This window comes from Pistacia vera, unplaced genomic scaffold, assembly GCF_008641045.1.
Source record: "Pistacia vera cultivar Batoury unplaced genomic scaffold, PisVer_v2 Contig52, whole genome shotgun sequence".
Lineage (NCBI taxonomy): Eukaryota > Viridiplantae > Streptophyta > Magnoliopsida > Sapindales > Anacardiaceae > Pistacia > Pistacia vera.
The window spans coordinates 307228-332947 of record NW_022196357.1 but is presented as its reverse complement, the minus strand read 5'-3'; the positions used below and the strand labels follow the sequence as shown (position 1 = coordinate 332947).

Genomic DNA, 25720 nt, shown 5'->3' with positions numbered 1-25720 from the left:
TATTCACTTAACATTTTTACACCGTCACGAACAAATTTAGATGATTATTTTTAATATAATGATATTTTTTATTTAAAAACAAATATGTGTTTTTCTTTTAAGAGAAATGGACTCTTACAATTAATTTTTTACAGGTGGAAAGCCACATCAACTGTCACATCACCACTTTCTTAAATATTTAATAATTAATTAATTAAAATATTTCAATTAACCTAAATTAAAAAAAAAAAAAAAAAAATTTGATTATACTAAATCAAAAATCTGTTCCCATCCTTCATCTTCTTCCCTTCCCTTCTCTTCTCTTCTCTTTTCCTCCTCTTCCTTTCTTATTTGTTTCCCAATCTCAACCACACCACCGCTGTCTATGATTCTATCCTCTTCCACCACCAGTCGCAACCGCGCCACCACTATTCACGAGGCACTGCCAAGGTACGGCCAACCACCAATCCCTTGCCTCCCGCGGCACTGCCACCACATGTGGCCACGGTTTCGCCAGCCACCAGGCCACCCGGGTCCAAGGTGCGGCCAACCACCAATCCCTTGTCTTCCTCTCTTCTTGACATTTTAGTTTTTTTCTTCTGTTTTCTTTTTTTCTTAATCTTAATGAAAGATACATTACAAAACATAATTAATTACAACCCTTCAATCTCCAAATTAACCAGATCTAATTTCTTAAGAAAAATTAATAATAAACTGAAGAAATAAAAAATTTGAGCCAACCACCAGATCTGGGCCGTGGTGGCAAGATTCAGCCACTGCCCAAGTGCATTTGGAGGAAGATGGAGAAAGAGAATAAGAAATAAGGAGGAGATGGAGAAGAAAGGAAGAAGAGGAGAGAGAAAAAAAATAGATAAGAAAGGATGAGGGGGAGAAGAGAAGAAGGAGAGAGGAAGAAGATGACGGATGAGAAATAACAACGGAAGGTTAGGGTTTGAATAACAGAAAGGGAATCGGGGATTTTTTATTTGATAGAATCAATTTTCTTTTTTTTAATTTGGATTAATTAAATAGTTTTAAAATGTTGATTGTGGAAAATGATGACGTGATAAGTGATGTGATTTATCATGTCATCTGTCACGTCACTTTATAAAAAGACTTTTGTTAAAAAATTTTATAACTCTAGCATTTCTCTTAACTTACTGGGTCTTTTCCATCAATTGCTGACATATCTACGGATCGAAAACAAAAACCAGTAGAAAGAGGAAGAATTTCATACACTAATACAAAACAACCGCAAGTATCCATTTCTGTGGCCGGCTATTTCCTTGATCATAAGATAAAAATCAACATTATGTTTCCTTGTCTAATCAAAAGTAACTCTTCCCTATTGTCCCCCCGTCATGGCCTTCTTTTCTCACAACAGTTACCCCTTCACTTTGTTCCCGTTTATATTTTTGTTCTTGTTACTAACAATCATGAACATCGTAAACGCTTCGTTAGAAACATGGAGTGCCGAAACGGGCCCTGTTATTCCCACAACCCCATTGGTAAGTTTCCTTCAAACTTTGCAGGAGACTTCGCTAAAAACTTTTGGTCCAAAGAACTTTGATCCCAAAATGTACGTTGACTTGTCTTTGAAGTCAAATCTTTCAACAACAATTGACGCTTTTGACAAGTTGCCACGAAACGCTACTGGGGCAATTTCAGTTAAAGATTTGAGCAAGTTTATTGATGATTACTTTGAGGGTGCTGGAGATGATCTTGTGTATGCTGACCCACTGGATTTTGTTCCTGAGTATGAAACACTATTTTGAATAGGATATAGGATTAAATCAAAAAGATAAAGATTTTCAACATGTGTTTTGGTAATTTTTTTAGACATTTTGTGAAAAATATTATATTATTTTTAACCTCTTACTTTAACAAAAACACTTTTGTCCACCGCGCTTAGTTGGCCACCATCGTGGATGGGGCGATAGTTGTTAGATGACGTCACGATTGGTTTGATTTGGTCGGTGGCATTTGAACTAGCATTTTTCGGTCAAATTCATCGTGTATCTAGTTGTCATTGATGATCAGATTTTTTGATAGTCGATCGTGCACAATTGGCTATATTTGTTGATTGCCGTCAGTTCGGTGGTGGTCGACAGTGGTTTTGGTTTTGGTGTCACAATGGTTTGGGTGGATTGGGGTATTTTTTATTTTATGCAAACTTTATTATGAAAGTTAATTGTATGTTTGAAGTTGAAATGATTAGATTTTTAATTGGATTTGTACAGGAAAAGTTTTACAAATAACTTTCCCTCCTAGACCCTTTAGTATTTGGATCAAAGTTACTCCGAAAAATAGTCATTTTCCCACAAATATATTGAATGCTTTTTATTTTTATTATATCAATCTTTTATTAATATTTTTTAAAACACCCGCCCTCCCAAAAAAAAAAAAAAAAAAAACAATTCATTAAGAAACAATAATTCTATCGATCCCAAAAGTTATTAAGGTTCTTATCCTAAATGATGTGTAATCTTACATACAGTTGATATTAAACGAAATTAATCTCATTTTTGGGCAGCAATTTTTTTTTTTGGGCCATAAAATATGTGGTAATGTAGTACTTTAATACAACATTTGTGTTCGTTTTCAATTAAACATTTTACACCATCCTCTAACAAATGAAAAATTTAGATGATTATTCCAATTAATGATATTTTTTTATTTAAAAACAAATAGTGTTTTTTTAAAACCAATATGTTTAAAATGTACTCAGTATTATAAAACTATAAAGCTTCCGTATCATTTGCATTTTAATATATATCTTCACGTAACCAGTTTCTTAATGCATTCACTCTCGATTTGGCTTCAGACTACTTATTCACTTCACTCTCAAACCTCCAGCAACTGTGCAAATGTTAACAATCAGCCAGCCGTCCAGTCAATCTCATTATCTTCACCGTGAAGTTTACTTATGGGTTTCCACCAATTTGCTGACATATTACTGATCGAAAACAAAACCACTAGAAGAGGAAGAATTTCGTACACTACTACAAAACACCGCAATATCCATTTCTGTAGCCGGCTATTTCCTTGATCATCATGTAAAATTCAAGAGTAACTCTTCCTATTGTCCCCCGTCATGGCCTGCTTTTCTCACAACGTTACCCTTCACTTTGTTTCCGATTATATGTTGTTCTTGTTTACTAACACCTATGAAAAATGAACATCGTAAGCGCTTCGTTAGAAACATAGTGCCGATACGGGCCCTGTGATTCCCACAAACCCATTGTAAATTTCCTTCAAACTTTGCAGAGACTTCGCTAAAAACTTTTGGTCCAAAACTTTGATCCCAAATGTCGTTACTTGTCTTTGAAGTCAAATCTTTCAACAATTCGGCTTTGACAAGTTGCCACGAAACGCTACTGGGCAATTTCATTAAAGATTTGAGCAAGTTTATTGATGATACTTTGGGTGCTGGATATGATCTTGTGTTAGCTGACCCACTGGAGTTGTTCCTGAGCCGAGGGCTTTTTGCCTAAGGTTGAAATTTCAAGTGAGAGCATGGGCATTAGAAGTGCATTCTTTGTGGAAAAATTTGGTCGGAAAGTTTCTGATCTGTTTTGAACCGGCCTGAGTTTCATACTTTGCTTCCCCTTCCTGACCGTTTGTTATTCCAGGGTCTCGCCTTTAAGGTCTACTATTGGGATTCTTACTGGGTTATAAGGTTATTCGAGTTCACTTCCATGTTTGTTTTTACAATTAAGAGTTCCTTTTACTATTTTGTCAATCTAGAAGAGCAGCTGTTACAATTTTCATTTCTTTGAGATCATGTATGGGTTTGATTCTATGTGTAACTGTTGTGCGAGGCTTGATGGCAAGCAAAATGTATGCCACTGCAAAATCAATTGTGACTAATCTCATCTCCTTCATTGATACATATGGTTATGTTCTTAACGTGTGCAAGTGCCTATTACACCAATAGGAGGTAATGCTCCTGTTTTTGTGTCACTATTTTCAATTTTCATGCTCCTCTGCATTAAATTCATAAGCAAGTCAATATGATGCATGGAGTATTTGATGTCTCGTTTATTAATATATGTAAAATGTTTCCATTTATATTTCAATACAAAGGTGATTCAGGAAACAATTCTAAGAGTTTCAGTTTCGCAAGCCTTTAAGACCTTGCTTAGCGTAACGGTCTGCATTAATACTTTTTCATTCATTCATTCATTCATTCTCTTGACTGTCTGGACGTGCATGATGGTGAAAGGAGAGTGATTTGAACCCCTTTATACTATGTTTAGTATCGGAGTCCGTGACACTTTTGGAGCTTGTACTCTTCTGTATTCTTGGAGTTTGTATAGCTCTGCAAGTTCTCAAATCGTCAATGTGGTCGATTTTCATATTAATAATTATTATAACATTTTGGGTGAATATTGACGTAGTTTGAGAATATATGTTGCAGCCAGCCTCCCCTACTGAGTGCAATGATTCATGAAATATACAAGCGGACTGGTGACTTGATTGGTTAGAAAGGCTCTTCCTGCTCTGCTCAAAGTATCAATTTTGGAATACAGGTATAATATATGTTCGTTTTATTTCTATAAATTTACTATATTTTTCCTTTTAAGTTGGAACCATATATACCTTCATAGTTTACGAATTTCATATGTCTTGTTTCTTACTGCTGTTGTAGGAATACACAGTGTGACAGTCCAAGATAGTCAGCTAGCAGTCACAAATTAAGTCGTATTATGCAATGTGGAACAAACCAAGGCCTGAATCTGCTACCATTGTATGTTCTCCCGTACTTTAGCATAATTTCTCTGCGCTGTTTTTGTGAGAAATTTAATCTTCTTCTGTGTAACAGGACAGGCATTTGCTTCAAAGATCTTGAACGATTCGAGAAACAGATTTTTATAGGGAGTACTTCGACTGCTGAATCTGGATGGGATTTCAGTCAAGATGGATGAGGTTAATTTTTTATTATTATTATTGTTCTTTATTCATTTAGTACAATCACACATAAGCTCAGTTTAAAGCTAATTCTTTCTTCTCTTATGTGATAATGTGATTCAATTGTCAGGCTTGTTCACTTCGATTTCACAAGTTTCCAGTTTCGAGAGCTTATTCAATTCATTTTTCTATTGCGGAACACCTCGGATATCACCACTTTGACCACAACATCGATTTTACCTGTTGACTTGAATGTATTCGTACTCAGGGTATTACACATTACTATGTAGTAAGTTTCAGATTTGTAATATATGCACTTTTTATATTAATGCTGTTCTACATGATTGTCCAGATGGAACTTGACATTGCCTTCTTTGCAAAAGTTGTTGGAGATAAATAGCTGCCAAGAGCTTTTTGAAGGCTTCTCAACAAGAAAACGGCACATCAACTCTGTTTTTTGGAATGAGGAGAAGGGCAATGGCTTGATTACTGGTTTGATAATGGAGCTACTCTTGAGGTGACTTTCTACACGCAAGGTTTTGTCGGCTGATGATATATTTTTCTCGACAGTTCGAATTTATTGCTTTGATACTTGCAGGAATGTCAAGCATGGCAAGCTTCGAACCAGAATCATAGGGCATATGCTTCAAATTACTTGCCTCTATGGATTGATTTTTCAACCAGGTTTGTGCTTTTTATGTAGACTTTGAGACAAGGTGAAGTTATTAGCTTAATGGACTGAATGTTTTGGAAACAAGGCTTAGCCACTTGGTTGAGGAACTTGACTTTAACCCAGTTTTCAGATTTCGTCTGGGACCATGTGGGTGATCTGAATCTTATTTAGGAAGCTATATTTTGCTGTATTATCCTTGAGTCAAAAATAGCCCAAATAGATGAGCTTGTAAGTGTCTCTAGTAACTAGTAAGGATTGCAGATGCTGCAGGATCTCTCTTTATGATTTCGACCCCTTTGCATTCAGTTTGACGTATGTATTTTGATAGCATTATTCTTCTTTAAACTCTTTCGGCCTAGCCTCTTGAGTTCAGTACTTTAGTTGGGCATAAAATGATATCAAGGAACAAATGTCATTCTGTAAGGCATATACATTCCAAATTTTTATGAGGTATTCACAGGTTTATTATGGTATCAAAAATCAAAACATATACTGGTTATCTGGAGAGAGGAAATAACTTGTAACCTTTAAGGGATACTGAGAATCTACTGGTTGTTTGCACTGACACTTGTTTGTGTGAAGAAGGTTAAAAAAAGTCTTGAAAGTTCAGGCCTGTTTTGTGCTGTTGAAATAGCAATTCTTTGATAAATTCGAAACCAATGGTTAGACATGTTTAACATTTGCATTCCTTATTATTCCCTTATATTTATCATCATTAACCTACACAACCGAATTCCAATAATATAAACAGGGATTATCCAAATGGTTGGGCGCCGCTTCAACACATGATATAGAAGGTTTGTTAAGATCAGATCAGAAGAAGCAAGGGCAATGGCTGAAGACATTGCATAAGGTGGATCAGCACCAACTATGTTGCCTACAAGAAAACTGGTGCTATGCATGAAAAATTAATGTGGAAAAGTGTGGAGATTTCGGAGGTGGTGGTGAATACATTCCACAGGTGAGTACATTGAAGAATATCCTTTAGATTGAATTAGCCGTCGATTTAATATTTATTTTGTGGCATGCTTTGATGCAGACTGGTTTTGGTTGGTCAAATGGAGTTGTATTAGCATTATTGGAGGAGTTTGGATGGCCGAACCTGAAGATAGATTGCCAGTGAGCTACAAACTGAAGAAGGAATTTTAATATACTAGAATAAAGGTGCAGCCGTTGTTTATGAAATTGTATGGTTACTAATATACCAATATTCAACCACCCTCTTAGTTGGCAGGGTTATATTTGTAACAATAAAATCAAAGGCTTTGTTTGGTATGTAATTTGAATATGATATTATGAAAAAATGTTTGGTATATTTATAAATATGAATTATGAAAAACTGTTGTGAATAGGATATGATAGGATTAAATCAAAAAGGTAGGATTCTAAGAATGTGTTTTTTACAATTTTTTAAAAATTTTCTCTTATTTTTTTACTTTTTACATTAACAAAAACATATCGACCACTCCACCATCATCGCACGCTGGTGACAACTCGCTAGAGTGAGGCTCGACGGCTTGATGTTGGCGATCGTGCTTTGAACTACTTTTTCTTGCCAATCTACTTGCATTTGACTATTGTTAATGACTAGATTTTTGATGGCCAGATGTGCGCACAATCGATTAGATTTGATCTCGATCGTTAGTCATTTCGTGGTGGTCGACAATTGTTGTTAGTGCCGATAATGTTTGGGTGGTTGAGACATTTTTGTAATTTAAAATTTTTATTATCAAAGTGAATTGTATATTTTGAGTTAAGTTATAATAGGATTAGATTTTGAATTGAGTCGGTTGATTTAAAATGGTACGTTTATTTATTGTTTATAATAACTGTTTACAATATATAGTAATATAGAATAGAATTTGAAAAATAAACAAACAGGGGAAAGTTGGACAAAATACTTTCCCTTCATTGCTTTGATACTTGCAGGAATGTCAAGCATGGCAAGCTTCGAACCAGAATCATAGGGCATATGCTTCAAATTACTTGCCTCTATGGATTGATTTGTTCAACTCAGGTTTGTGCTTTTTATAGTAGACTTTGAGACAAGGTGAAGTTATTAGCTTAATGGACTGAATGTTTTGGAAACAAGGCTTAGCCACTTGGTTGAGGAACTTGAACTTTAACCCAGTTTTCAAGATTCGATCTGGGACCATGTGGGTGATCTGAATCTTATTTAGGAAGCTATATTTTGCTGCTATTATCCTTGAGTCAAAAAATGAGCCCAAATAGATGAGCTTGTAAGTGTCTCTAGTAACTAGTAAGGATTGCAGATGCTGCAGGATCTCTCTGTTATTGATTTCGACACCCTTTGCATTCAGTTTGACGTATGTATTTTGATAGCATTATTCTTCTTTTAAACTCTTTGGCCTAGCCCTCTTGAGTTCAGTACTTTAGTTGGGCATAAGAATTGATATCAAGGAACAGAAGTCTATTCTGTGAGGCATATTACATTCCAAATTTTTATGAGGTATTCACAGGTTTATTATGGTATCAAAAATGAAAACATATACTAGTGGGATCTGGAGAGAGGAAATAACTTTTGCTAACCTTTTAAGGGGAATACTGAGAACTTTACTGGTTGTTTGCACTGACACTTGTTTGGTGAAGAAGGTTAAAAAAAGTCTTGAAAGTTCAGGCCTGGTTTGTGCTGTTGGAATAGCAACTTCTTTGATAAATTCTGGAAACCAATGGTTAGTAACATGTTTAACATTTGCATTGCCTTATGTATTCCATTATATTTATTGTCCATTAACCTACGCAACCGAATTCCAATAAACAGGGATTATCCAAATGGTTGGGCGCCGCTTCAACACATGATAATAGAAGGTTTGTTAAGATCAGGATCAGAAGAAGCAAGGGCAATGGCTGAAGACATTGCAGTAAGGTGGATCAGAACCAACTATGTTGCCTACAAGAAAACCGGTGGTATGCATGAAAAATATAATGTGAAGAAGTGTGGAGATTTCGGAGGTGGTGGTGAATACATTCCACAAGTGAGTACATTTGAAGAAATATTATCTTTAGAGTTGAAACTAGCCGTCGATTTAATATTTATTTTGTGGCATGCTTTGATGCAGACTGGTTTTGGTTGGTCAAATGGAGTTGTATTAGCATTATTGGAGGAGTTTGGATGGCCTCGAAACCTGAAGATAGATTGCCAGTGAGCTACGAAACTGAAGAAGGAATTTTGATATACTAGAATAAAGGATGCAGGCCGTTGTTTATTGAAATTGTATGGTATACTAATATACCAATATTCAAACACCCTCTTTGTTGCAGGGGTTATATTGTTAACAATAAAATCAAAGGCCTGTTTTGTATGTTACTTGAAATATGATATTATAAAAAACTGTTTGGTATATTATATAAAATATGATATTATGAAAAACTGTTGTGAATAGGATATGATATGATTAAATCAAATAAGATAGGATTCCGAGAATGTGTTTGACGCATATTTTAATTACATTTTTTGAAATTATTTAGATTATTTTTTAACCCTTTACATTTAACAAAAACACTCTCCCACGCAATTGGTATTTGGCTACCATCATCGGACAGTGGTCGGTAGTAGTCAGAATGGCGCACAATTGGTTTGATCGGGTTGGTCGTGTGTTGAACTAGTCTTTTCCATTCAAATCCATCGTGTATTTGACCAAATTTTTTATGGCTAGTTCGACACACAATCAGCTAGATCTGGTTGATCGCCAATTGTTCTGGTGGTGGTTGACAGTGGCTTGGTGGGTTAGAGCATCTCCAAATGACTCTTTTTATGACCCAAACTCTTTATTATAAAGAGTCTATTTATAAAAATAAGAATCCAACAGACTCTTTGTCTTTAAGATATAAATTACAGAGTGGGTTTGACTGTCCACATTTAGAGGGTCAAATTTCACTTTCTATCCTAATTTTAATTAATAAACTACAAGTTCTTATGTATTTTATTTAATAATTTTCTCTCCCCTTAAGAGCATCTCTAATGATGCTCTTTATTTTAAAGAGCATCTTTCATATAAATAAAGAACATCTTCATTAATTTTTAAATATAAAGAATATAATTTTTATTCAACTCCAATAGACTCTTTAAATTTAATGATGATACTCTTTATTTTTAAGAAAAATACTTAATAGGAGAGAAAATTAATAAATAAAATACATAGAAACTTGTAGTTTATTAATTAAAATTAGGATAGAGAGTGAAATTTGACTCTCTAAATGTGGAGAGTCAAACTCACTCTCTAATTTATATTTTAAAGATAAAGAGTTTGTTGGACTCTTGTTTTTATGGATAGACTCTTTATAATAAAAAGTTTAGGTTATATAAAAAGTCATTTGGAGATACTGTAAGTCTCTTTCTTCAAAATAAAGAGTATCTTCATTAAATTTAAAGAGTCTATTGGATTTGAATAAAAATTGTTTTCTTCATATTTTAAAATTAATGAAAATGCTCTTTATTTATATAAAAGATGCTCTTCAAAATAAAGAGCACCATTGGAGATACTCTTAAGGTGTTTTGTTAATTTAAAAGCTTTTATCGTGAAAGGTAATTGTATGCTTTGAGTTAAGTAGAATAAAATTAAATTTTGAATTAAATTTCGTCAATATTAAAAAAAATACGTTTTTTATTGTTTATAATAACTGTCTATAATAGGATAAGATAATAGAATACAAATACGTATTTTACTATTTACAATAACTGTCTATAATCTGATAGGATAATAGAATAGAGATTTGAAAAGTAAACAAACAGGGGAAAGTTGAACAAAAATAACTTTGGATGCGTTTATTCCTATCCATATTCCCAAAATACTTATTTGTTTTATTATTTGAGAAATACTATTCTATTTTTTTAATTACTTTTAAATCCCTTAAATTTATTAATTTAATTAAACACCCTTAGAAAAAAGTTTGAAAATTAACAAAAACACCCCCACCCCCCATAGTCTGTCACAACGGTGTAAAAACGACCAGAACTGGACGGTAATTTTTCAATCTGGCCTTTTCTGGTCAGGTCCACACTAGATCTGGTTGGAAAAAGCCAGATCTAGCCATCGCTTTTGCAGCCGTCGATGGCCAAATCTGGCCGTAGATCTGGTCGAAAAAGACCATATCGAAGCACTATCAGTCTGTGTCGTAACGCTATTTTTCGACGGTGGTGGCCGGAATCTAGCACTATGGGTAGGTGGGGGTGTTTTTGTCATTTTATAAAAATTTTATATATTAGGGTGTTTAGTTAAATTAGCAAACCTAGAGGGTTTTTTTGTTAATTTTTAATTTTTACCTCGTAATACTCACCCTATTCAACTACCCAATATTATTCTTAAAATCATATCTAAATTAACAAAACAAACGGACCTTTAACTTTTTACAAAGTGGTATGACAGCTGGAAAGCCACATCAACTGTCACATCACCACTTTCTTAAATATTAAATATTTAATAATTAATTAATTATATTAATTAAAATATTTCAATTAACCTAAATAAAAAAAAAAATTGATTATACTAAATAAAAAATCTACTCTCATCCTTAATCTTTTTCCCTTTCCTTCTCTTCTGTTCTCTTCTCGTCCTCTTCCTTTCTTATTTGTTTCCCAATCTCAACCACACCACCGCCGTCTATGACTTTATCCTCTTCCACCACCACTTGCATCTAGAGGTGGAAAATTTGTGCTGGGTTAGGCGGGTCAACACTAACCCGGCCCGTAAAAATGCGGGTTAAACACAGCAGCAACCCCCGGGCGGGCTGGGTTGCACAATGGCAACCTGCAACCTGGCGGTTTGCTATTTTGTCTCTTTTGCAAGAGACCCGGCAACCCGCCGGGTTGGCTGTTGCAACTCGGCGGGTTGGCCGAAAAAAATTAAAAAAAAAAAAATTATTTTATTTTACAAATTACCCCTTTATCCTTGAAATATAGCCTTTTTATAGCCGTTGGAGGGGTCTTTTTCATCATTTTTCTTTCCTATTTTTTCCTATAAATTGGCCCTAAACTCTCACATTTTTCTCACAACTCAAANAGTTGCAATATATCTCAAATCTTGTTTATAGATTCTCGGTTCTCAAATTATTGTTGAAATAATTAGGGTTCTATTCTCCAAACACTAATCTCGTTTGTGTTGAATTCTGATGGTTCGATGTTAAACTTTTGTCATGATAAATTTTTTGCCAAAACCGGAGCAAAATAAGCTTTCCGATCAGGATCCAGCCCTGATTGATGCACCCTTGGAGAAATGTGTTTTGCTAAAAAGTATTACCTTACTGTTGTTGAGCTGCAATTTTGATTTTGACATTTTTGGGTAAGATGATAGGTTAGAATTACTTAGAAACCCGGAAATGATGCTGGAATAAGAAGCGTAGAATTTCATGATTTTGAAACTGAAATGATGCCGGAAAAAGTTGAGTAGAACTTCAAGATTTGGCAGCCTCTAATGTTTTAGCATATGAATTCTAAATCCTTGCAAACTTACGTAGAGCTTTCGTTTTTTTTTTTTTTTGAAGGTAATATTTATTTTACATACCATTGAATTTGTGTATCTCTTAGCTTACTAGTGAACGTTCTGGTATTTAAATTTTTACTATGTCAATATATTTTTACATTCTTATTATTCTATGCATTTCTTATTAAGATGAAGACCACCCATTCCCTACTTCGAGGAATGGGGTTACAAGCCTTGTGTCCTTCTTGCTTCTTTCTCTTTTTATTTAAGGCAGCTTCCTAATAAGTTCTATAGGTATTCCCTCCCCTGGGTAGCATGGCATTGTACAAGAGAGTCTCTTACTGTCTCTCATTCTTTATGACTGCCATTGATCCATGTGTATTTGGTTTGTGTTTATAGAGCCACTTGAAGGACTAGGAATGCCTATTAACTTGGTGCATTTAATCATGTGTAATCAATGACAGAAGACATTAATAATTATTGGGAGACTCAGAAGTAGAGATGGTTTTCTAATTCAATTGTTCGGCCAAAAAGAGACTCATTGTCAAGCCTTTACTGAGCCCTCCAGTGTTCATAAGTAGAGACATTAATAATTATTGAATACAGATTGTTGACATCAAGAGTGTAAAGAAAATTTGAATATATTGTTTTAATTTAAAATTTTATATGTATCTCTTCAGGTCTTTGGCCTAGGGGTTGCTATATAATGGGTGATTTTGCAATTCATATAAGTGCAAACCTTGTCAATCGACTTGCTGAGGATGGTCAGAAATTGAAGAAAAAAACAAAGAAATCTAAAACTAAGACATTACGAGTACCTGAACAGTCTCAGACTAAGGTAAATCAGAAGCAAATATCAGATGACTCTAAAATACACCAGGGGATTGTGGCTCCTGGATGGCCGCTTCAGCCTCCATTATTCATGCCAGGAAACCAATCTGCGCAGTATGCAGAGTTAGATGCTATCAGATCTGTTCTTCAAGAGAGTGAGAAGGTTTTGGANTTTTAAAATATTGAAGCCAAAATCTACATTTTTATTTTATTCAAAAGATTATTTAGAAATAAGGTATTCAATATTTTTTTTGAAGTCCAGGAATTATGTGAAATATCTTTAAGCCCACGCTCGTACCTATAAAAGGGAGCCCAAAACTTACATAAATTTACAATGAAGTCCCCGGATCGTTTCTCTCTGCAACTTTGTTTAATCACTCGTATCAGAACCGCTAGCCAGCAGAATACTCTTAACCCGCACTGTCACTGAGGCGATTTCGAGGTAATCCTTCATTCAAGCTTTTTATCTTTTAAGATTTATTAATCAATGATTTGCAATATATCTCAAATCTTGTTTATAGATTCTCGGTTCTCAAATTATTGTTGAAATAATTAGGGTTCTATTCTCCAAACACTAATCTCGTTTGTGTTGAATTCTGATGGTTCGATGTTAAAATTTTGTCATGATAAATTTTTTGCTAAAACCGGAGCAAAATAAGCTTTCCGATCAGGATCCAGCCCTGATTGATGCACCCTTGGAGAAATGTGTTTTGCTAAATAGTATTACCTTAATGTTGTTGAGCTGCAATTTTGATTTTGATATTTTTGGGTAAGATGATAGGTTAGAATTACTTAGAAACCCGGAAATGATGCTGGAATAAGAAGCGTAGAATTTCATGATTTTGAAATTATCTGGAAACTGAAATGATGCCGGAAAAAGTTGAGTAGAACTTCAAGATTTGGCTGCCTCTACTGTTTTAGCATATGTATTCTAAATCCTTGTAAAATTACGTAGAGCTTTCGGTTGTTTTTTTTTTCTAGGTAATATGTATTTTACAAACCATTGAATTTGTGTATCTCCTAGCTTACTAGTGAACGTTTTGGTATTTAAATTTTTACCATGTCAATATATTTTTACATTCTTATTATTCAATGCATCTCTTATTAAGATGAAGACCACCCATTCCCTACTTCGAGGAATGGGGTTACAAGCCTTGTGTCCTTCTTGCTTCTTTCTCTTTTTATTTAAGGCAGCTTCCTAATAAGTTCTATAGGTATTCCCTCCCCTGGGTAGCATGGCATTGTACAAGAGAGTCTCTTACTGTCTCTCATTCTTTATGACTGCCATTGATCCATGTGTATTTGGTTTGTGTTTATAGAGCCACTTGAAGGACTAGGAATGCCTATTAACTTGGTGCATTTAATCATGTGTAATCAATGACAGAAGACATTAATAATTATTGGGAGACTCAGAAGTAGAGATGGTTTTCTAATTCAATTGTTCGGCCAAAAAGAGACTCATTGTCAAGCCTTTACTGAGCCCTCCAGTGTTCATAAGTAGAGACATTAATAATTATTGAATACAGATTGTTGACATCAAGAGTGTAAAGAAAATTTGAATATATTGTTTTAATTTAAAATTTTATATGTATCTCTTCAGGTCTTTGGCCTAGGGGTTGCTATATAATGGGTGATTTTGCAATTCATATAAGTGCAAACCTTGTCAATCGACTTGCTGAGGATGGTCAGAATTTGAAGAAAAAAACAAAGAAATCTAAAACTAAGACGTTACGAGTACCTGAACAGTCTCAGACTAAGGTAAATCAGAAGCAAATATCAGATGACTCTAAAACACACCAAGGGATTGTGGCTCCTGGATGGCCGCTTCAGCCTCCATTATTCATGCCAGGAAACCAATCTGTGCAGTATGCAGAGTTAGATGCTATCAGATCTGTTCTTCAAGAGAGTGAGAAGGTTTTGGAAAAGTTACACAAGCAAGAAGAGAACGTGGTGCAGGAAGTAACAGAAAGAGCTAAAAATCTCCATGATCAGGAATTTAAGCTTCCTTACCAGAAACCTTTACCCTGTTTGGCAGAGAAAGATGCTTGTGAGTCTTGTTACAGGGACTTTGTTAAGGATCCCCTGAAGTGTAGCCAGTTGCTTAGAAGTTATGCAGATTGTTCTCGCAAAGCTAGGCAGCAAGTGAGTGCCGCAGATAAGTAGACTTGTCGAAAATTTCCAAGTCATTTATGTGTGCGCAAGCTACTTGTCATTTTGAGCAACACTGGGATTTTTGCTGTGAAGTAAACAAAACACTAATTTGTTGTCACCATTATTGGATTGCATGCTTTGTTTTCATGCTTTCATTATAATTTTTGCTTCTCTCCATGTCTGAGCTGTTACTAATGAAACTCTTAAAGTTTGTAATTCATCTTCTCTTTTTTGATGCCAAACTTGTTACTTTAACATATAGATCTTATTTAATTAAAAATGTAAGCTCTGTTACTGTCTTACTAGTTCTGAATCACTTTGGTCAGGTGGTACTTTTTGTGGGTGAATGAAAGTTTGTTAATTAACATTCAGCTCTAATTGCTGAATAATATTTTGCAGAAGTGGATATTGAGATTATTTTTTAGCCCAGAAGTCTTAATGTTATACTAAATCTTAGTACCAATTATGGAAAATGCAGTAGCTTTATTGTTCTTAGAAACAGTATCAAATTGAAGTTCTACCTTCTTATGGACCGTGGCTGAAAATAGAAGATTCATCCATTCTTTTTCTCTCCGTTTCTTAAGACGTCAAGGCTTCAATTTTGTCTGGGAAAAGATCAAATTAATGCTCTCTAGTTAATATAACCAGATTATTAATCCAATTTAATGAAGCCAAATGTTAGTCTTCAATCTCGTTAGTCCTATAGAAACATCTTAATGTGCACGTTAAAAGCCTTTCTCCTTTAAGTAATTTGAAAATGAAAAAACGAATACAGTATAATTGTTATGTTTGCGGCGGCTACGTGTTCGACGCCATTGCCGGTGTCTCCTGAATTGGTATAAGCCGATTTACGCGATTCTGGCGTATGTTTAATTTCACTTGATAATAGTTCTTCAATTCACCCATGTATACAAAGAAAGACACAAAGCAAATTGAGGACTTGTAGGTTGTAGCACAGCTAGCACACTGTAGAGGAGACTTGAGATTTTTTTGTTGGTTAGGTGTCCGAGGTATCCAGGCCCAATATTAGAGTCTATCCTCAGGGTTGTAAAAAACCCTACAAACTTAATGGACAAAAGTAATTATACAAATATAGTAAATAACTCTCCTACAACTCGAATATAATACCTTTAAATATAACTAACCCAAGGAGGTTTTTGGTTCAGGAATGTTGATTACTGGGAATGTTAGATTACTAGAAAGATTTACCTTGGAAGATTACTGAGAATCTTTAAGAAATATTTTTACAGTTAGTTGGTGGGTATGTTATATTAATATGTTTGGTTATGGGAATAAATTGGTGGGTATGTTATTTAAATTACTAAATTGACCCTCTTTTAAATATTAATATAATATTATTTTTATTATTAATTTTTGAATAATTTCCTTTAACCCCCAATATTTCAGATTTAGCTAAAACACCCCCGCTTATAAAAAACTTTAATTTATGACGAAATCACCCCCACCTCCTGCCGCCACCGCGAACCACCGCCGAAAAATCGCCGGAGTCCCTAATGAAGAAGAAAATTTTGTGGGAGGCTCCGGGGAGCTTCGTTATGGCCGTTTTCGGCCATATTGATGGCCGAAAACGGCCATATCAGGCCAGATCTGGCCGGAAATGGCCAGATCTATTTTGGCCATTTTCGGCCAGATCAATGGCCATTATCGGCCAGGTCTGGACCAGATCTGGCCATTAACGGCCACGGATCTGGCCGTTAAGGCCAGATCTATTTCGGCCAGATTTAGCCCAGACCTGGCCGATAATGGCCAGGGATCTGGTCGTTAACGGCCAGATCTGGCCTGATATGGCCGTTTTCGGCCATCAATATGGCCAGAAATGGCCATAACGAAGCTCCCCGGAGCCTCCCACAAAATTTTCTTCTTCATTAGGGACTCCGGCGATTTTTCGGCGGTGGTCCGTGGTGGTTGGCCTGCTGTCTGCGGTGGTGGCTGGGTGGCAGTGGTGGTGGTAGCTGGGTGGCTGTGGTGGTCTGTAAATAATTTTAAATATAAGGGTATTATTGTCCAAAATTTTAATTAAACAAGGGTAAAATTGAAATAGGATATTAATGTAAATTTGTTTTAAAGTAGGGGTATTATTGTCTAAAATTTTTATTAATAAGGGATAAAATTGTAACAAAAAAAGATAACCCTGGTAATCTTAGAATACCTAAGAAAATGGAGGTAATCAAATTACCTCTGATATTATCAATAGTAACCACTATTGGTATTTGAAGATTACCGATATCTGATATTACTTGACAACCAAACATGGTAATCAAGTAATATAAGATGACATTACCCTAATAATCTCACTTATTCTCTAACCAAATACCTCCTAATGGTTAAAAGGTTTGTCACCCGACCACAAGAGGATAGATGAGACTTGAGTTTTATATTCAAGGCTGCATGAATGAATGATGAATCTGTCTCAATAATGGCCAGTATGAAAATGCTTTAATTTACTGGGTTAAGATAAGATGTGGTTGTTAGAGAATTTTGACTATAAGAGGCCATATAATTAAATTATATACTGTATAACTTTTCGTATTATTATTATTATTATTATTATTATATATGTGGTCACTCACCCCCAACGAACCATGCAGCTGAGAATCCATTATATGAATAATGATCCGTATATACCCATAATCTTTTGCAAGTGCTCCTCTTAATCCGATAAAGTTAATTAATTAGTAAAGAGATTAGGTTTTGGATTATGACAAACCAATCCTCGATTTGCACCAGAAGCATTAATATTCTGATTATTGATAGCTCAAATAATGTTCCAAAGCTGGTGGAGTTAGTTACATCATTGTTAATAAGTTTATGTCACCATCTCAATTAACTAAGCAAATGACTACAGTATATAAAAACATTAATTAATTAATAGTTAATTAAAACACAAGATTTGCACATAAGCTACGATCAGACTCCAACTATCTTTATGGACGCATTCCATCACAATAAAAGATTTAGGGCCTACTTAAAATTAGTGGGTGGTGGTAGGTTATTTTATAAGATCCTCTTTCTTTTGATTAGCCACTCATAGATCCTCTAATCATACACAAATAATACTCTACTTAACTCGAGATTATCGTTCATATCTTGTTTGTTTGTTTGTTTTCTCGGGAAAATTTATATACAATGAGAACAAAAGAAAGAAAGAAAGCCAAAGCTTATGCATCATTCATCACTCATTTGAAGAGGGAGAGAGAGAGGGAGAGAGAAAGGGATATCCACAAAGTACCAAAGATAATGGATTCCGATTTGTGCATGATCCCGTTTACATTATCTGAAACTCAAATTCAATCATGTTGATTAGCATGCATGATTAATTATATGATTAACTTTTTAAACTTTTTCTAATTATATATGCTGCTTTATTGACAATTACATCAGTTTCAATGTTTGAAGTCATCTAATGTGATCAAATGAACAATGGAATGGTGTGATAACTTGAAGCCTACAACCTTATTTCCCAAGAAACCCATTAACAAAATGTAAAGGTATATATAATATTATATTCAAATCCAAGGAAGTGGAAGGAAGGATGATTAGTCTCATCAAGCCACAAGAAAGATTAAATTAACTTAGAATAATGAAGAGGAATGTAAAATCATGCATAAAACCCTAATTTTAAGGGAAAGAGGGGCTCCCACACAAAAGAGTGGCAATCATTGAAGAGTGGCATTATTCAATAGGGCACCATTCATATATGTATATGCTTTTGATAAATAATAATAATAAAATAATATTAGTTTCTTAATTTAGATTGGGAAATGAGTAAGTGGGAAGTAATGACCAGATGCGCAATTCTCTCTGAAAGCTAGCTGCTTCATATTATTAGTCAAATAGAGTTGGCTAACTGATCTCGGAAATGATAGGGGAAAGTAGAGAGTTATTATAATCAACCCCAGATCTCCCACTGCATCCATGGTTGATCCCCAATCCGCAATCCCCATTTCATCTTCATTTTGTTATATACACTTCCTGGCTTTCAGACTTGTAAATTAATTAATTAATCCTCACAGTAATAGAGTTTTAACCACTGTTTAAGTACTCTTTTAAGTATTAAAATTATTCTTATATTCATGTACGTTGCATTCTCTGTTATTTATGTATGTGTTTTTTTCTGCATGGTGCATGCACATTGAAATTTTCCATACCAGAAAGTTTGCACATTAGATTTTCTATGTGGTGGCACAGACACCAATAATGGTGAAGGTGATTAATACAAAGCTAAGAAAACCATATTAAAGGGAAAGTCATTTAAAAAGGTTTCTGAATATATATTCAAAAAGGAAAAGGAAATAACACTGACAAGGGTAAGCATGCACGAGGAAGATGATGTATATAAGAAATGTTACTTTCTTTATAATTAATTTCTCTCCTTAATTTAGTAAAGGAAAAAGACCGAAAAATAAAATAGAATAGAATACTAGAGAAGAAAGAGAGAGAAAGAAAGACATACAATTCTGGAGGAGTCTGAAACTTGCAGATAATTTAAAGTAATTAGAGAAGAAGAAGAAGAAGAAGGGTCTCAAAAGTGAAATTGTGTGGGGCAGAGGGCATTGCAGAGATAAGGATCTGAGCTCGATGTACTGCATCGAGTTTCTGCCTGGCAGAATCTATCGTTAGGTCAATATCTTTCCCATGTGCTGCTTTGAACAAACTTCAATCTGTACTTTGGACTTAAAAGTCATCCTTTGAACGATGTTCTATTTTTATTCATTCTTCTTAGAAGCTAGAGACTAATATCTTCCAGCCTGGTTTTATTATTTCATCAACTTCTTTTTTAGGGTTTATTCTGATGTGTTATATATATATATATATTATATATATATATATATATTTGAACTACCGCTAAGAAAATGCCCAACGTCCCACTACATCATCAACTAATAAATTATGAAAATACAGATAGCTTTTCCATCAAATCTCTGAATTTAAAAATATGAGCGCCATTTCACTGGTAAAAATGGTTAAAGATTTTTGTATATGACCTAGTAGTAGAAGATTACATCATGCACTGCTTTTTCATCTTCCTTTGTTCCCATACCAGCTGTAAAGTTGATAAGATGGTTTCTGTTATGCCTCAAAAGTCATCTTATGTTAGCTTAATAATGTCTTTTGATACTAACTGTCAAGCTCTATCTCTTCAAAGATATTCTTACTAACTCTATCTCTTTTCAATAAATTATGATGAGAGTCTTATATGTGTCAAGGCAACTGCAAACAACTCATTACATTTGAATGCAAGGTGTATAAATTATTGGTATTCCTCTTTTCGAAAAGGGGGGCTGGGCATATGAGAGTTAACCATAGATAAGAGCTCAATTTTTTCTCTCTGTAAACACTGTATTTCTTCATCTTTATATGCCTTCTGGATAATATTATAAAAATAGTCAGAGATCAATAAAATAACAGTAGATGTAGGAGTCACTTGTTGAGCATCCGAACTACTATAAAAACCTCTCTTATCAACCTATTATTTATGTTTTCTACAACATATATAATCTTAGCTCCATATTCAAATCTCATGGATCCATTACGTGTATTCAAATCTCATGGATCCATCACGTGTGATTCTTAAGTCCGCTTAACGTTTTTCACGTGCGAGTCGTTGGCGTCCAAAATCAAGTGTCAACAGTTTCAAACCCTATAATTTTTGAACTGGCCATCCTATTCCTCCCCATTATAAATTTCACCATTTTTATGATTAATCTTTCCTTCTTTTACGTACCCCACTCTCCACCACCTCTCTTTCTTTTTCTTTCTTCGTTTTTCTTTTTAGGGGAGGTCTCTGAAAATGATCTTTTTCATTTTCCAATACACCAAATTCATAGCTCCGATTAAAGCTACAAATTCAGGTTCATATTATTAAACATTTTAAACGAGGAATCTGCTACAAATCGAATATGTGTTTAATGGAAAAGGTCAGGTGAACCAAGCTACACAAAGCTTGGTATGGTGATCATATCAAGGCTTGACTTGAAATTCATATTTGATATTAAATTAAAAGAAATAAAGAAGAAATTAGATTTGTATTGTGGTGGTGGAGTATGGAATTTGATGTCATTTCTCGGCCCCCACGCATGGGGCACGGGCCCTGGTACAAGTGCTTCATAAAGCTGAATTTTTCTTGCCTTCTTTTCCCATTTATATATTTAATATTAAACCTTTTGGCTCTTCACGACCCTACCAACCTTTTCCTAAAACTAAAATAATAACTTAATTATATTTATCCTAATTAACCCTTATTAATTTCATGTTTATCATTTACATTTGATTTCTAATTTTACTTTAGAGACGCTACAAAACAATTCTATCATGCATTTACATATATACAATATAATTAGAATAATAATAATATTATATCTATGAATGATTGAAAGATAGTATCTAAGTTAATTAATTAATTAACCCACTTGGATATTCCTCTCTAAGTATCATTTTCTAAACTAATTAATTAGTTTATAAGATGGTTCATGAATTAAATTATTGGCCCTTCATATAATCATTTTATTTCCAAAAAATGGTGTGAAGAAACTTCTTCAAAGTACAGCCCCACCACATATTATATGGTCGAATTTGATTGACGTTAAAGTGCTACAATAATATTGTGAAGATGAAAAAATAAATAAATAATTAAAAGAAAATTAGTATAATCTATGAGTTTGAACAAGAGTGAATGAAAATTATGAAATGATTGACCGAGTAAATTTTGTATCCCGATGAAATGCCGCATCCGAGGCCGTAGGATTGACCGATCTGCAAATATTTCGAACCCTCACCACCTCACGTGCGATTTCCTTTGATGATTATCTAGATACCCGTGCCATCAGCTTTTTCATTTCATTAATCGCCGACTCAGTCTCCACCAGTAAAAGGCGTACACTTGTCAATCACAAACTTGGGGTTTATTAGTTTAATTAATCGCACTTAGTTTAAAAAAAAAAAAAGTAGAGGTCTACTTAATTATTGAGGAGTCAAAGACTCAATCATGTCTAATATTAATTAGTTTTGTAAATTATGTTTTAATCTAATATCAATTATTATATAAAATAAATCTATGATTGGATCCAACATTTATTATAAAAGGCAAGGCCATTGTTACACACATGGTGAAAATTATTTGATACAAAATTAAATAACTATAATTAAAGATCATATTTTATATTAAATAAAGAATCCAAGACCAAAGACACGTATTTATTTTTAATAAACCATATTATTTTTATATGGCATTTCACTAAATAGATAATTCTCAATAATAATTACTTAGATTTCCCTTTTTTGAATTATTATTGTTGATATGTATTGCTTACAATGTAAACTTTTAATTTAAATTAAAACGTAAGCATTGTGTCATTAGTGATTAAGGGTCAAAGATATGGGCATTTGACTAGAAAATAAAGGCGATGAATTGCCGATTATTTCGAAATGGATTAGACCGAATTAGCATTAAAAAATGAAAATCCCCCTTAATCATGAATCATGCACATAAGTTTAATCTTGATCAATCAAAGCCAAATATCTAATCCTCTAAACCTTTTCTCTCACTTAATTGATTAATCTTGGCCACCAATCGCCATTATAAAATCTCCTCCCAACCTTCTCTTTTCCTTTAGCTCTTAACCACATTTTCAGTCTTTCATTGATTATTATTAGCTTTTCAGCTTTCCCAAGCAAAGCTATAGCTGTTACTACTACAGACTACAGTATCGCCATTTTTTCCAGTCTCTCTTTAATGCTAAGCGGCGTTGGCAGCAAAATCTGACAAACAAACAAACTCTTTTAATTGCCTGTTTTGTTAGCTCTCTCTCAGTATCTACAACTACACGTTTGTTATTTGATTCCTATTTCTTCATTAGTCAGCTAAGTCAATCGCTCAGTAGCCAGAGATTCTTCAACTGTAAACAAAGAAGAATCGAAGATGCTCGACACTGTGAAGTACCTTATCGGCGCAGCTGGCGCCAGTGGCTACGGCTCTAAGTCCACCGCCGAGGAAGTCACCGACAACTGTCCTGATTTGCGATCCATTACCGTCATCATTACCGGTAACTTTACCTTTACTTTAAGGGCTTATATATATGAAATATGATCAATCTTGATGATCGACTGAAAGGACTGATTTTTTTTGTTTTTTTTTTTTCTGTTTGAACTAGGCGCCACGTCAGGGATAGGAGCCGAGACGGCTCGGGTGTTGGCCAAGCGAGGCGCGAGACTGGTGCTACCGGCTCGGAGTCTCAAAGCTGCTGAGGAGGCCAAGGCGCGTATCACGTCCGAGTGTCCCGGTTCGGAGATTGTTGTTATGGCTCTTGATCTTAGCTCTCTCAAGTCCGTTAGAAACTTCGTTTCAGAGTTCGAGTCTCTCAACTTACCTCTCAATCTCCTCATGTAAGCATCCAAACTTCCGTTTTGCGTTCTCTTTCATTCATTATCTGTCCATTTTTATTCTGTTTGGTTGCCGAGAAAATCCAATAACTCGCTACTTTCATTTTTTGTTGTTTGCTTAAAGTTTTCACCAACCAAACACAACAACCTTAAACAAAAGAACTCATTGTCATTTGATAATTAACATATTTAATTTAAATTAAACGTTTTTTAAAATTTCTTTTTTATTGGTTGATCTAGAAACAACGCTGGCAAGTTTGCACACGAGCATGCAATATCTGAAGATGGAATCGAGATGACCTTTGCCACTAATTATCTAGGTAATTAATTATACGAAATCAAATGTATTAAAATTATTTGGTGAATTATGGCTGATATTTTGATGAATTTTCAGGTCATTTTCTACTGACTAAACTCTTACTAAAGAAGATGATTGAAACTGCAAAAGAGACGGGCGTTCAAGGCCGAATAGTGAATGTATCATCCAGCATCCACACTTGGTTCGCCGGCGATATGATCCGATATCTCGCACAGATATCGCGAAACAAAAGGTAAAGGTAGAAAGCAAATAGGATCAGGAGGTCTTTAATTATTTACTTGGACTGATCATGAAATAAATGATAGGGGGATTTGACTTTATTTGTTTCTGGTTTCTGTTTGTTTATTTTTTATTTTTTTAATTGAATTTTTTTACTCCCTTGTCTCCAGTCATTACGATGCGACACGTGCTTATGCTCTCTCGAAGCTCGCTAACGTTTTGCACACCAAGGAGCTTGCTCAGAGACTCAAGGTATACGTGGGATTTTTTTTCTTTATTTTATTTATTTAAAAAGCGAATTTTGTTGTTTTCCCTTTGATTTTCTTGAGGACTATTGTATTAATAATTATATGTTTGTTAATAATGCAGCAGCAAATGGATGCCAACGTGACTGTGAATTGTGTTCATCCTGGGATCGTGAGAACCCGTCTCACTAGAGAACGAGAAGGCTTTCTCACAGGTCAATATATTATTATTATTATTATATGAAATTGATGATTTCTTTAATCTCTCATCTTAATTAATTAATTAATTATTATGCAGATCTTGTATTCTTCTTGACCTCAAAGCTTTTGAAGACCATTCCTCAGGTAATTAAATTTACAAAGTGTTAATTTCTTTTCTTTTTGATTCTGTGTTGTTAATGAATATCTAAAATATTTGGTGTATTGTTGTAATTGTAGGCTGCTGCTACGACCTGTTATGTTTCTGTTCATCCGAGACTTGAAGATGTTTCTGGAAAGTATTTTGCGGATTGCAACGAAGCTTGGACGTCAAAATTGGGATCCAACTCAAATGAAGCTGCAAGATTATGGGCCATCTCTGAACTTTTGGTTTCTACAGACCCTAAAGAAGTCCTTGATATCAACGCAAAGCCTTGGATTTAAAAAGACATTTAAATTTAGAAACTACGAGAGAGAATGAAGTCTTAGTTGTACATGATCAAGGAAGGGAGATCAGAAATATATATACTTATATAGTATAGATAAACACAATGCATACAAATATTTAGATGAGTATAATTAGTAATGAAGATAAGAGATAATTAATTAATTAGATAAACAGCTTAAAAATATAGGTGGTTTGAGGTGTTGGTAGAAGTTAGGCAAGTTGTGAGATATGAACTTGATTATATATATAATTATACAATGATTATGGAGTTAGAGTTTTGTTGATGTGGAAACCCTAATCCAGATTGTTAATATGATGATCGGTTTTGTTTATTAAGAACATGGGGGAGGTGGGTTCGTGGCATGTGGTGGTTGATTTTAGAAGAGTATCTTTGTGGTAATGCTGTGGGCGGCCCTACTAACATGCGCCAGCAAGTTTGGTGGTGGGAGGGAAACATGCGTTTAAGGAAAGAAAATTTCAATATCATTACTCGTACGTGTTTATTTAATTAATTAATTAATATATATTATTAATTTAATTAATGTTTTTGCAAAGACCATCCATTAATCCATCAATGCAAAATTAATGAAGACTCGTAAGTCGTAAATTTGACTCTCTCAGTTGTCCGTTAATCAACAATAATACTTACAAAAGCCGGCCAGTTACAGAGAAACCCTAGTCATCCCGTTTTCAGAGTTAAGAAGCCTTCTATGCAAAAAAAATGAAAAAATATGACCATTTTGACCATTTCTTAATTTTCTTTGGGGCCCAAACGGCCCAAACCTCACATGCACATGCACATGCAATATTATATATATATATATAGTCATCTTATATTATCTTTTATCTGATTACCATATTTGGTTATCAAATAATATAAGATACTGATGTTACTATTGGTAATAT

At 34.3% G+C, this 25720-nt stretch overlaps 2 protein-coding genes and 1 pseudogene across 2 annotated transcripts; all 3 read left to right on the top strand.

Moving 5' to 3' along the window:
• Positions 1 to 280: 280 nt before the first annotated feature.
• Positions 281 to 8873, top strand: LOC116106580 (annotated as a pseudogene).
• A 4342-nt stretch (positions 8874 to 13215) lies between these two features.
• Positions 13216 to 15349, top strand: LOC116106571. The gene is made up of 2 exons (XM_031392944.1): positions 13216 to 13276; positions 14435 to 15349. Exon 2 carries the CDS (start codon positions 14461 to 14463, stop codon positions 14995 to 14997), a length of 537 nt encoding a protein of 178 aa, XP_031248804.1. The 5' UTR covers positions 13216 to 13276; positions 14435 to 14460; the 3' UTR covers positions 14998 to 15349.
• Positions 15350 to 22872: 7523 nt separating this feature from the next.
• On the top strand, positions 22873 to 25009 carry LOC116106558 (short-chain dehydrogenase TIC 32, chloroplastic-like). Its single transcript, XM_031392931.1, has 8 exons — positions 22873 to 23048; positions 23157 to 23388; positions 23626 to 23705; positions 23780 to 23936; positions 24094 to 24175; positions 24296 to 24383; positions 24467 to 24513; positions 24607 to 25009. Exons 1-8 carry the CDS (start codon positions 22925 to 22927, stop codon positions 24808 to 24810), a joined length of 1014 nt encoding a protein of 337 aa, XP_031248791.1. The 5' UTR covers positions 22873 to 22924; the 3' UTR covers positions 24811 to 25009.
• Positions 25010 to 25720: the final 711 nt, after the last annotated feature.

Excerpts from the sequence above, each read along its gene's own strand:
- LOC116106571 (XM_031392944.1), top strand. The coding sequence starts at position 14,461 with ATGGGTGATTTTGCAATTCATATAAGTGCAAACCTTGTCAATCGACTT.
- LOC116106558 (XM_031392931.1), top strand. The coding sequence starts at position 22,925 with ATGCTCGACACTGTGAAGTACCTTATCGGCGCAGCTGGCGCCAGTGGC. Across the intron at positions 23,706-23,779 it reads CTTTGCCACTAATTATCTAG|GTCATTTTCTACTGACTAAA; the intron begins GTAATTAATTAT and ends ATGAATTTTCAG. Across the intron at positions 23,937-24,093 it reads CAGATATCGCGAAACAAAAG|TCATTACGATGCGACACGTG; the intron begins GTAAAGGTAGAA and ends CCTTGTCTCCAG.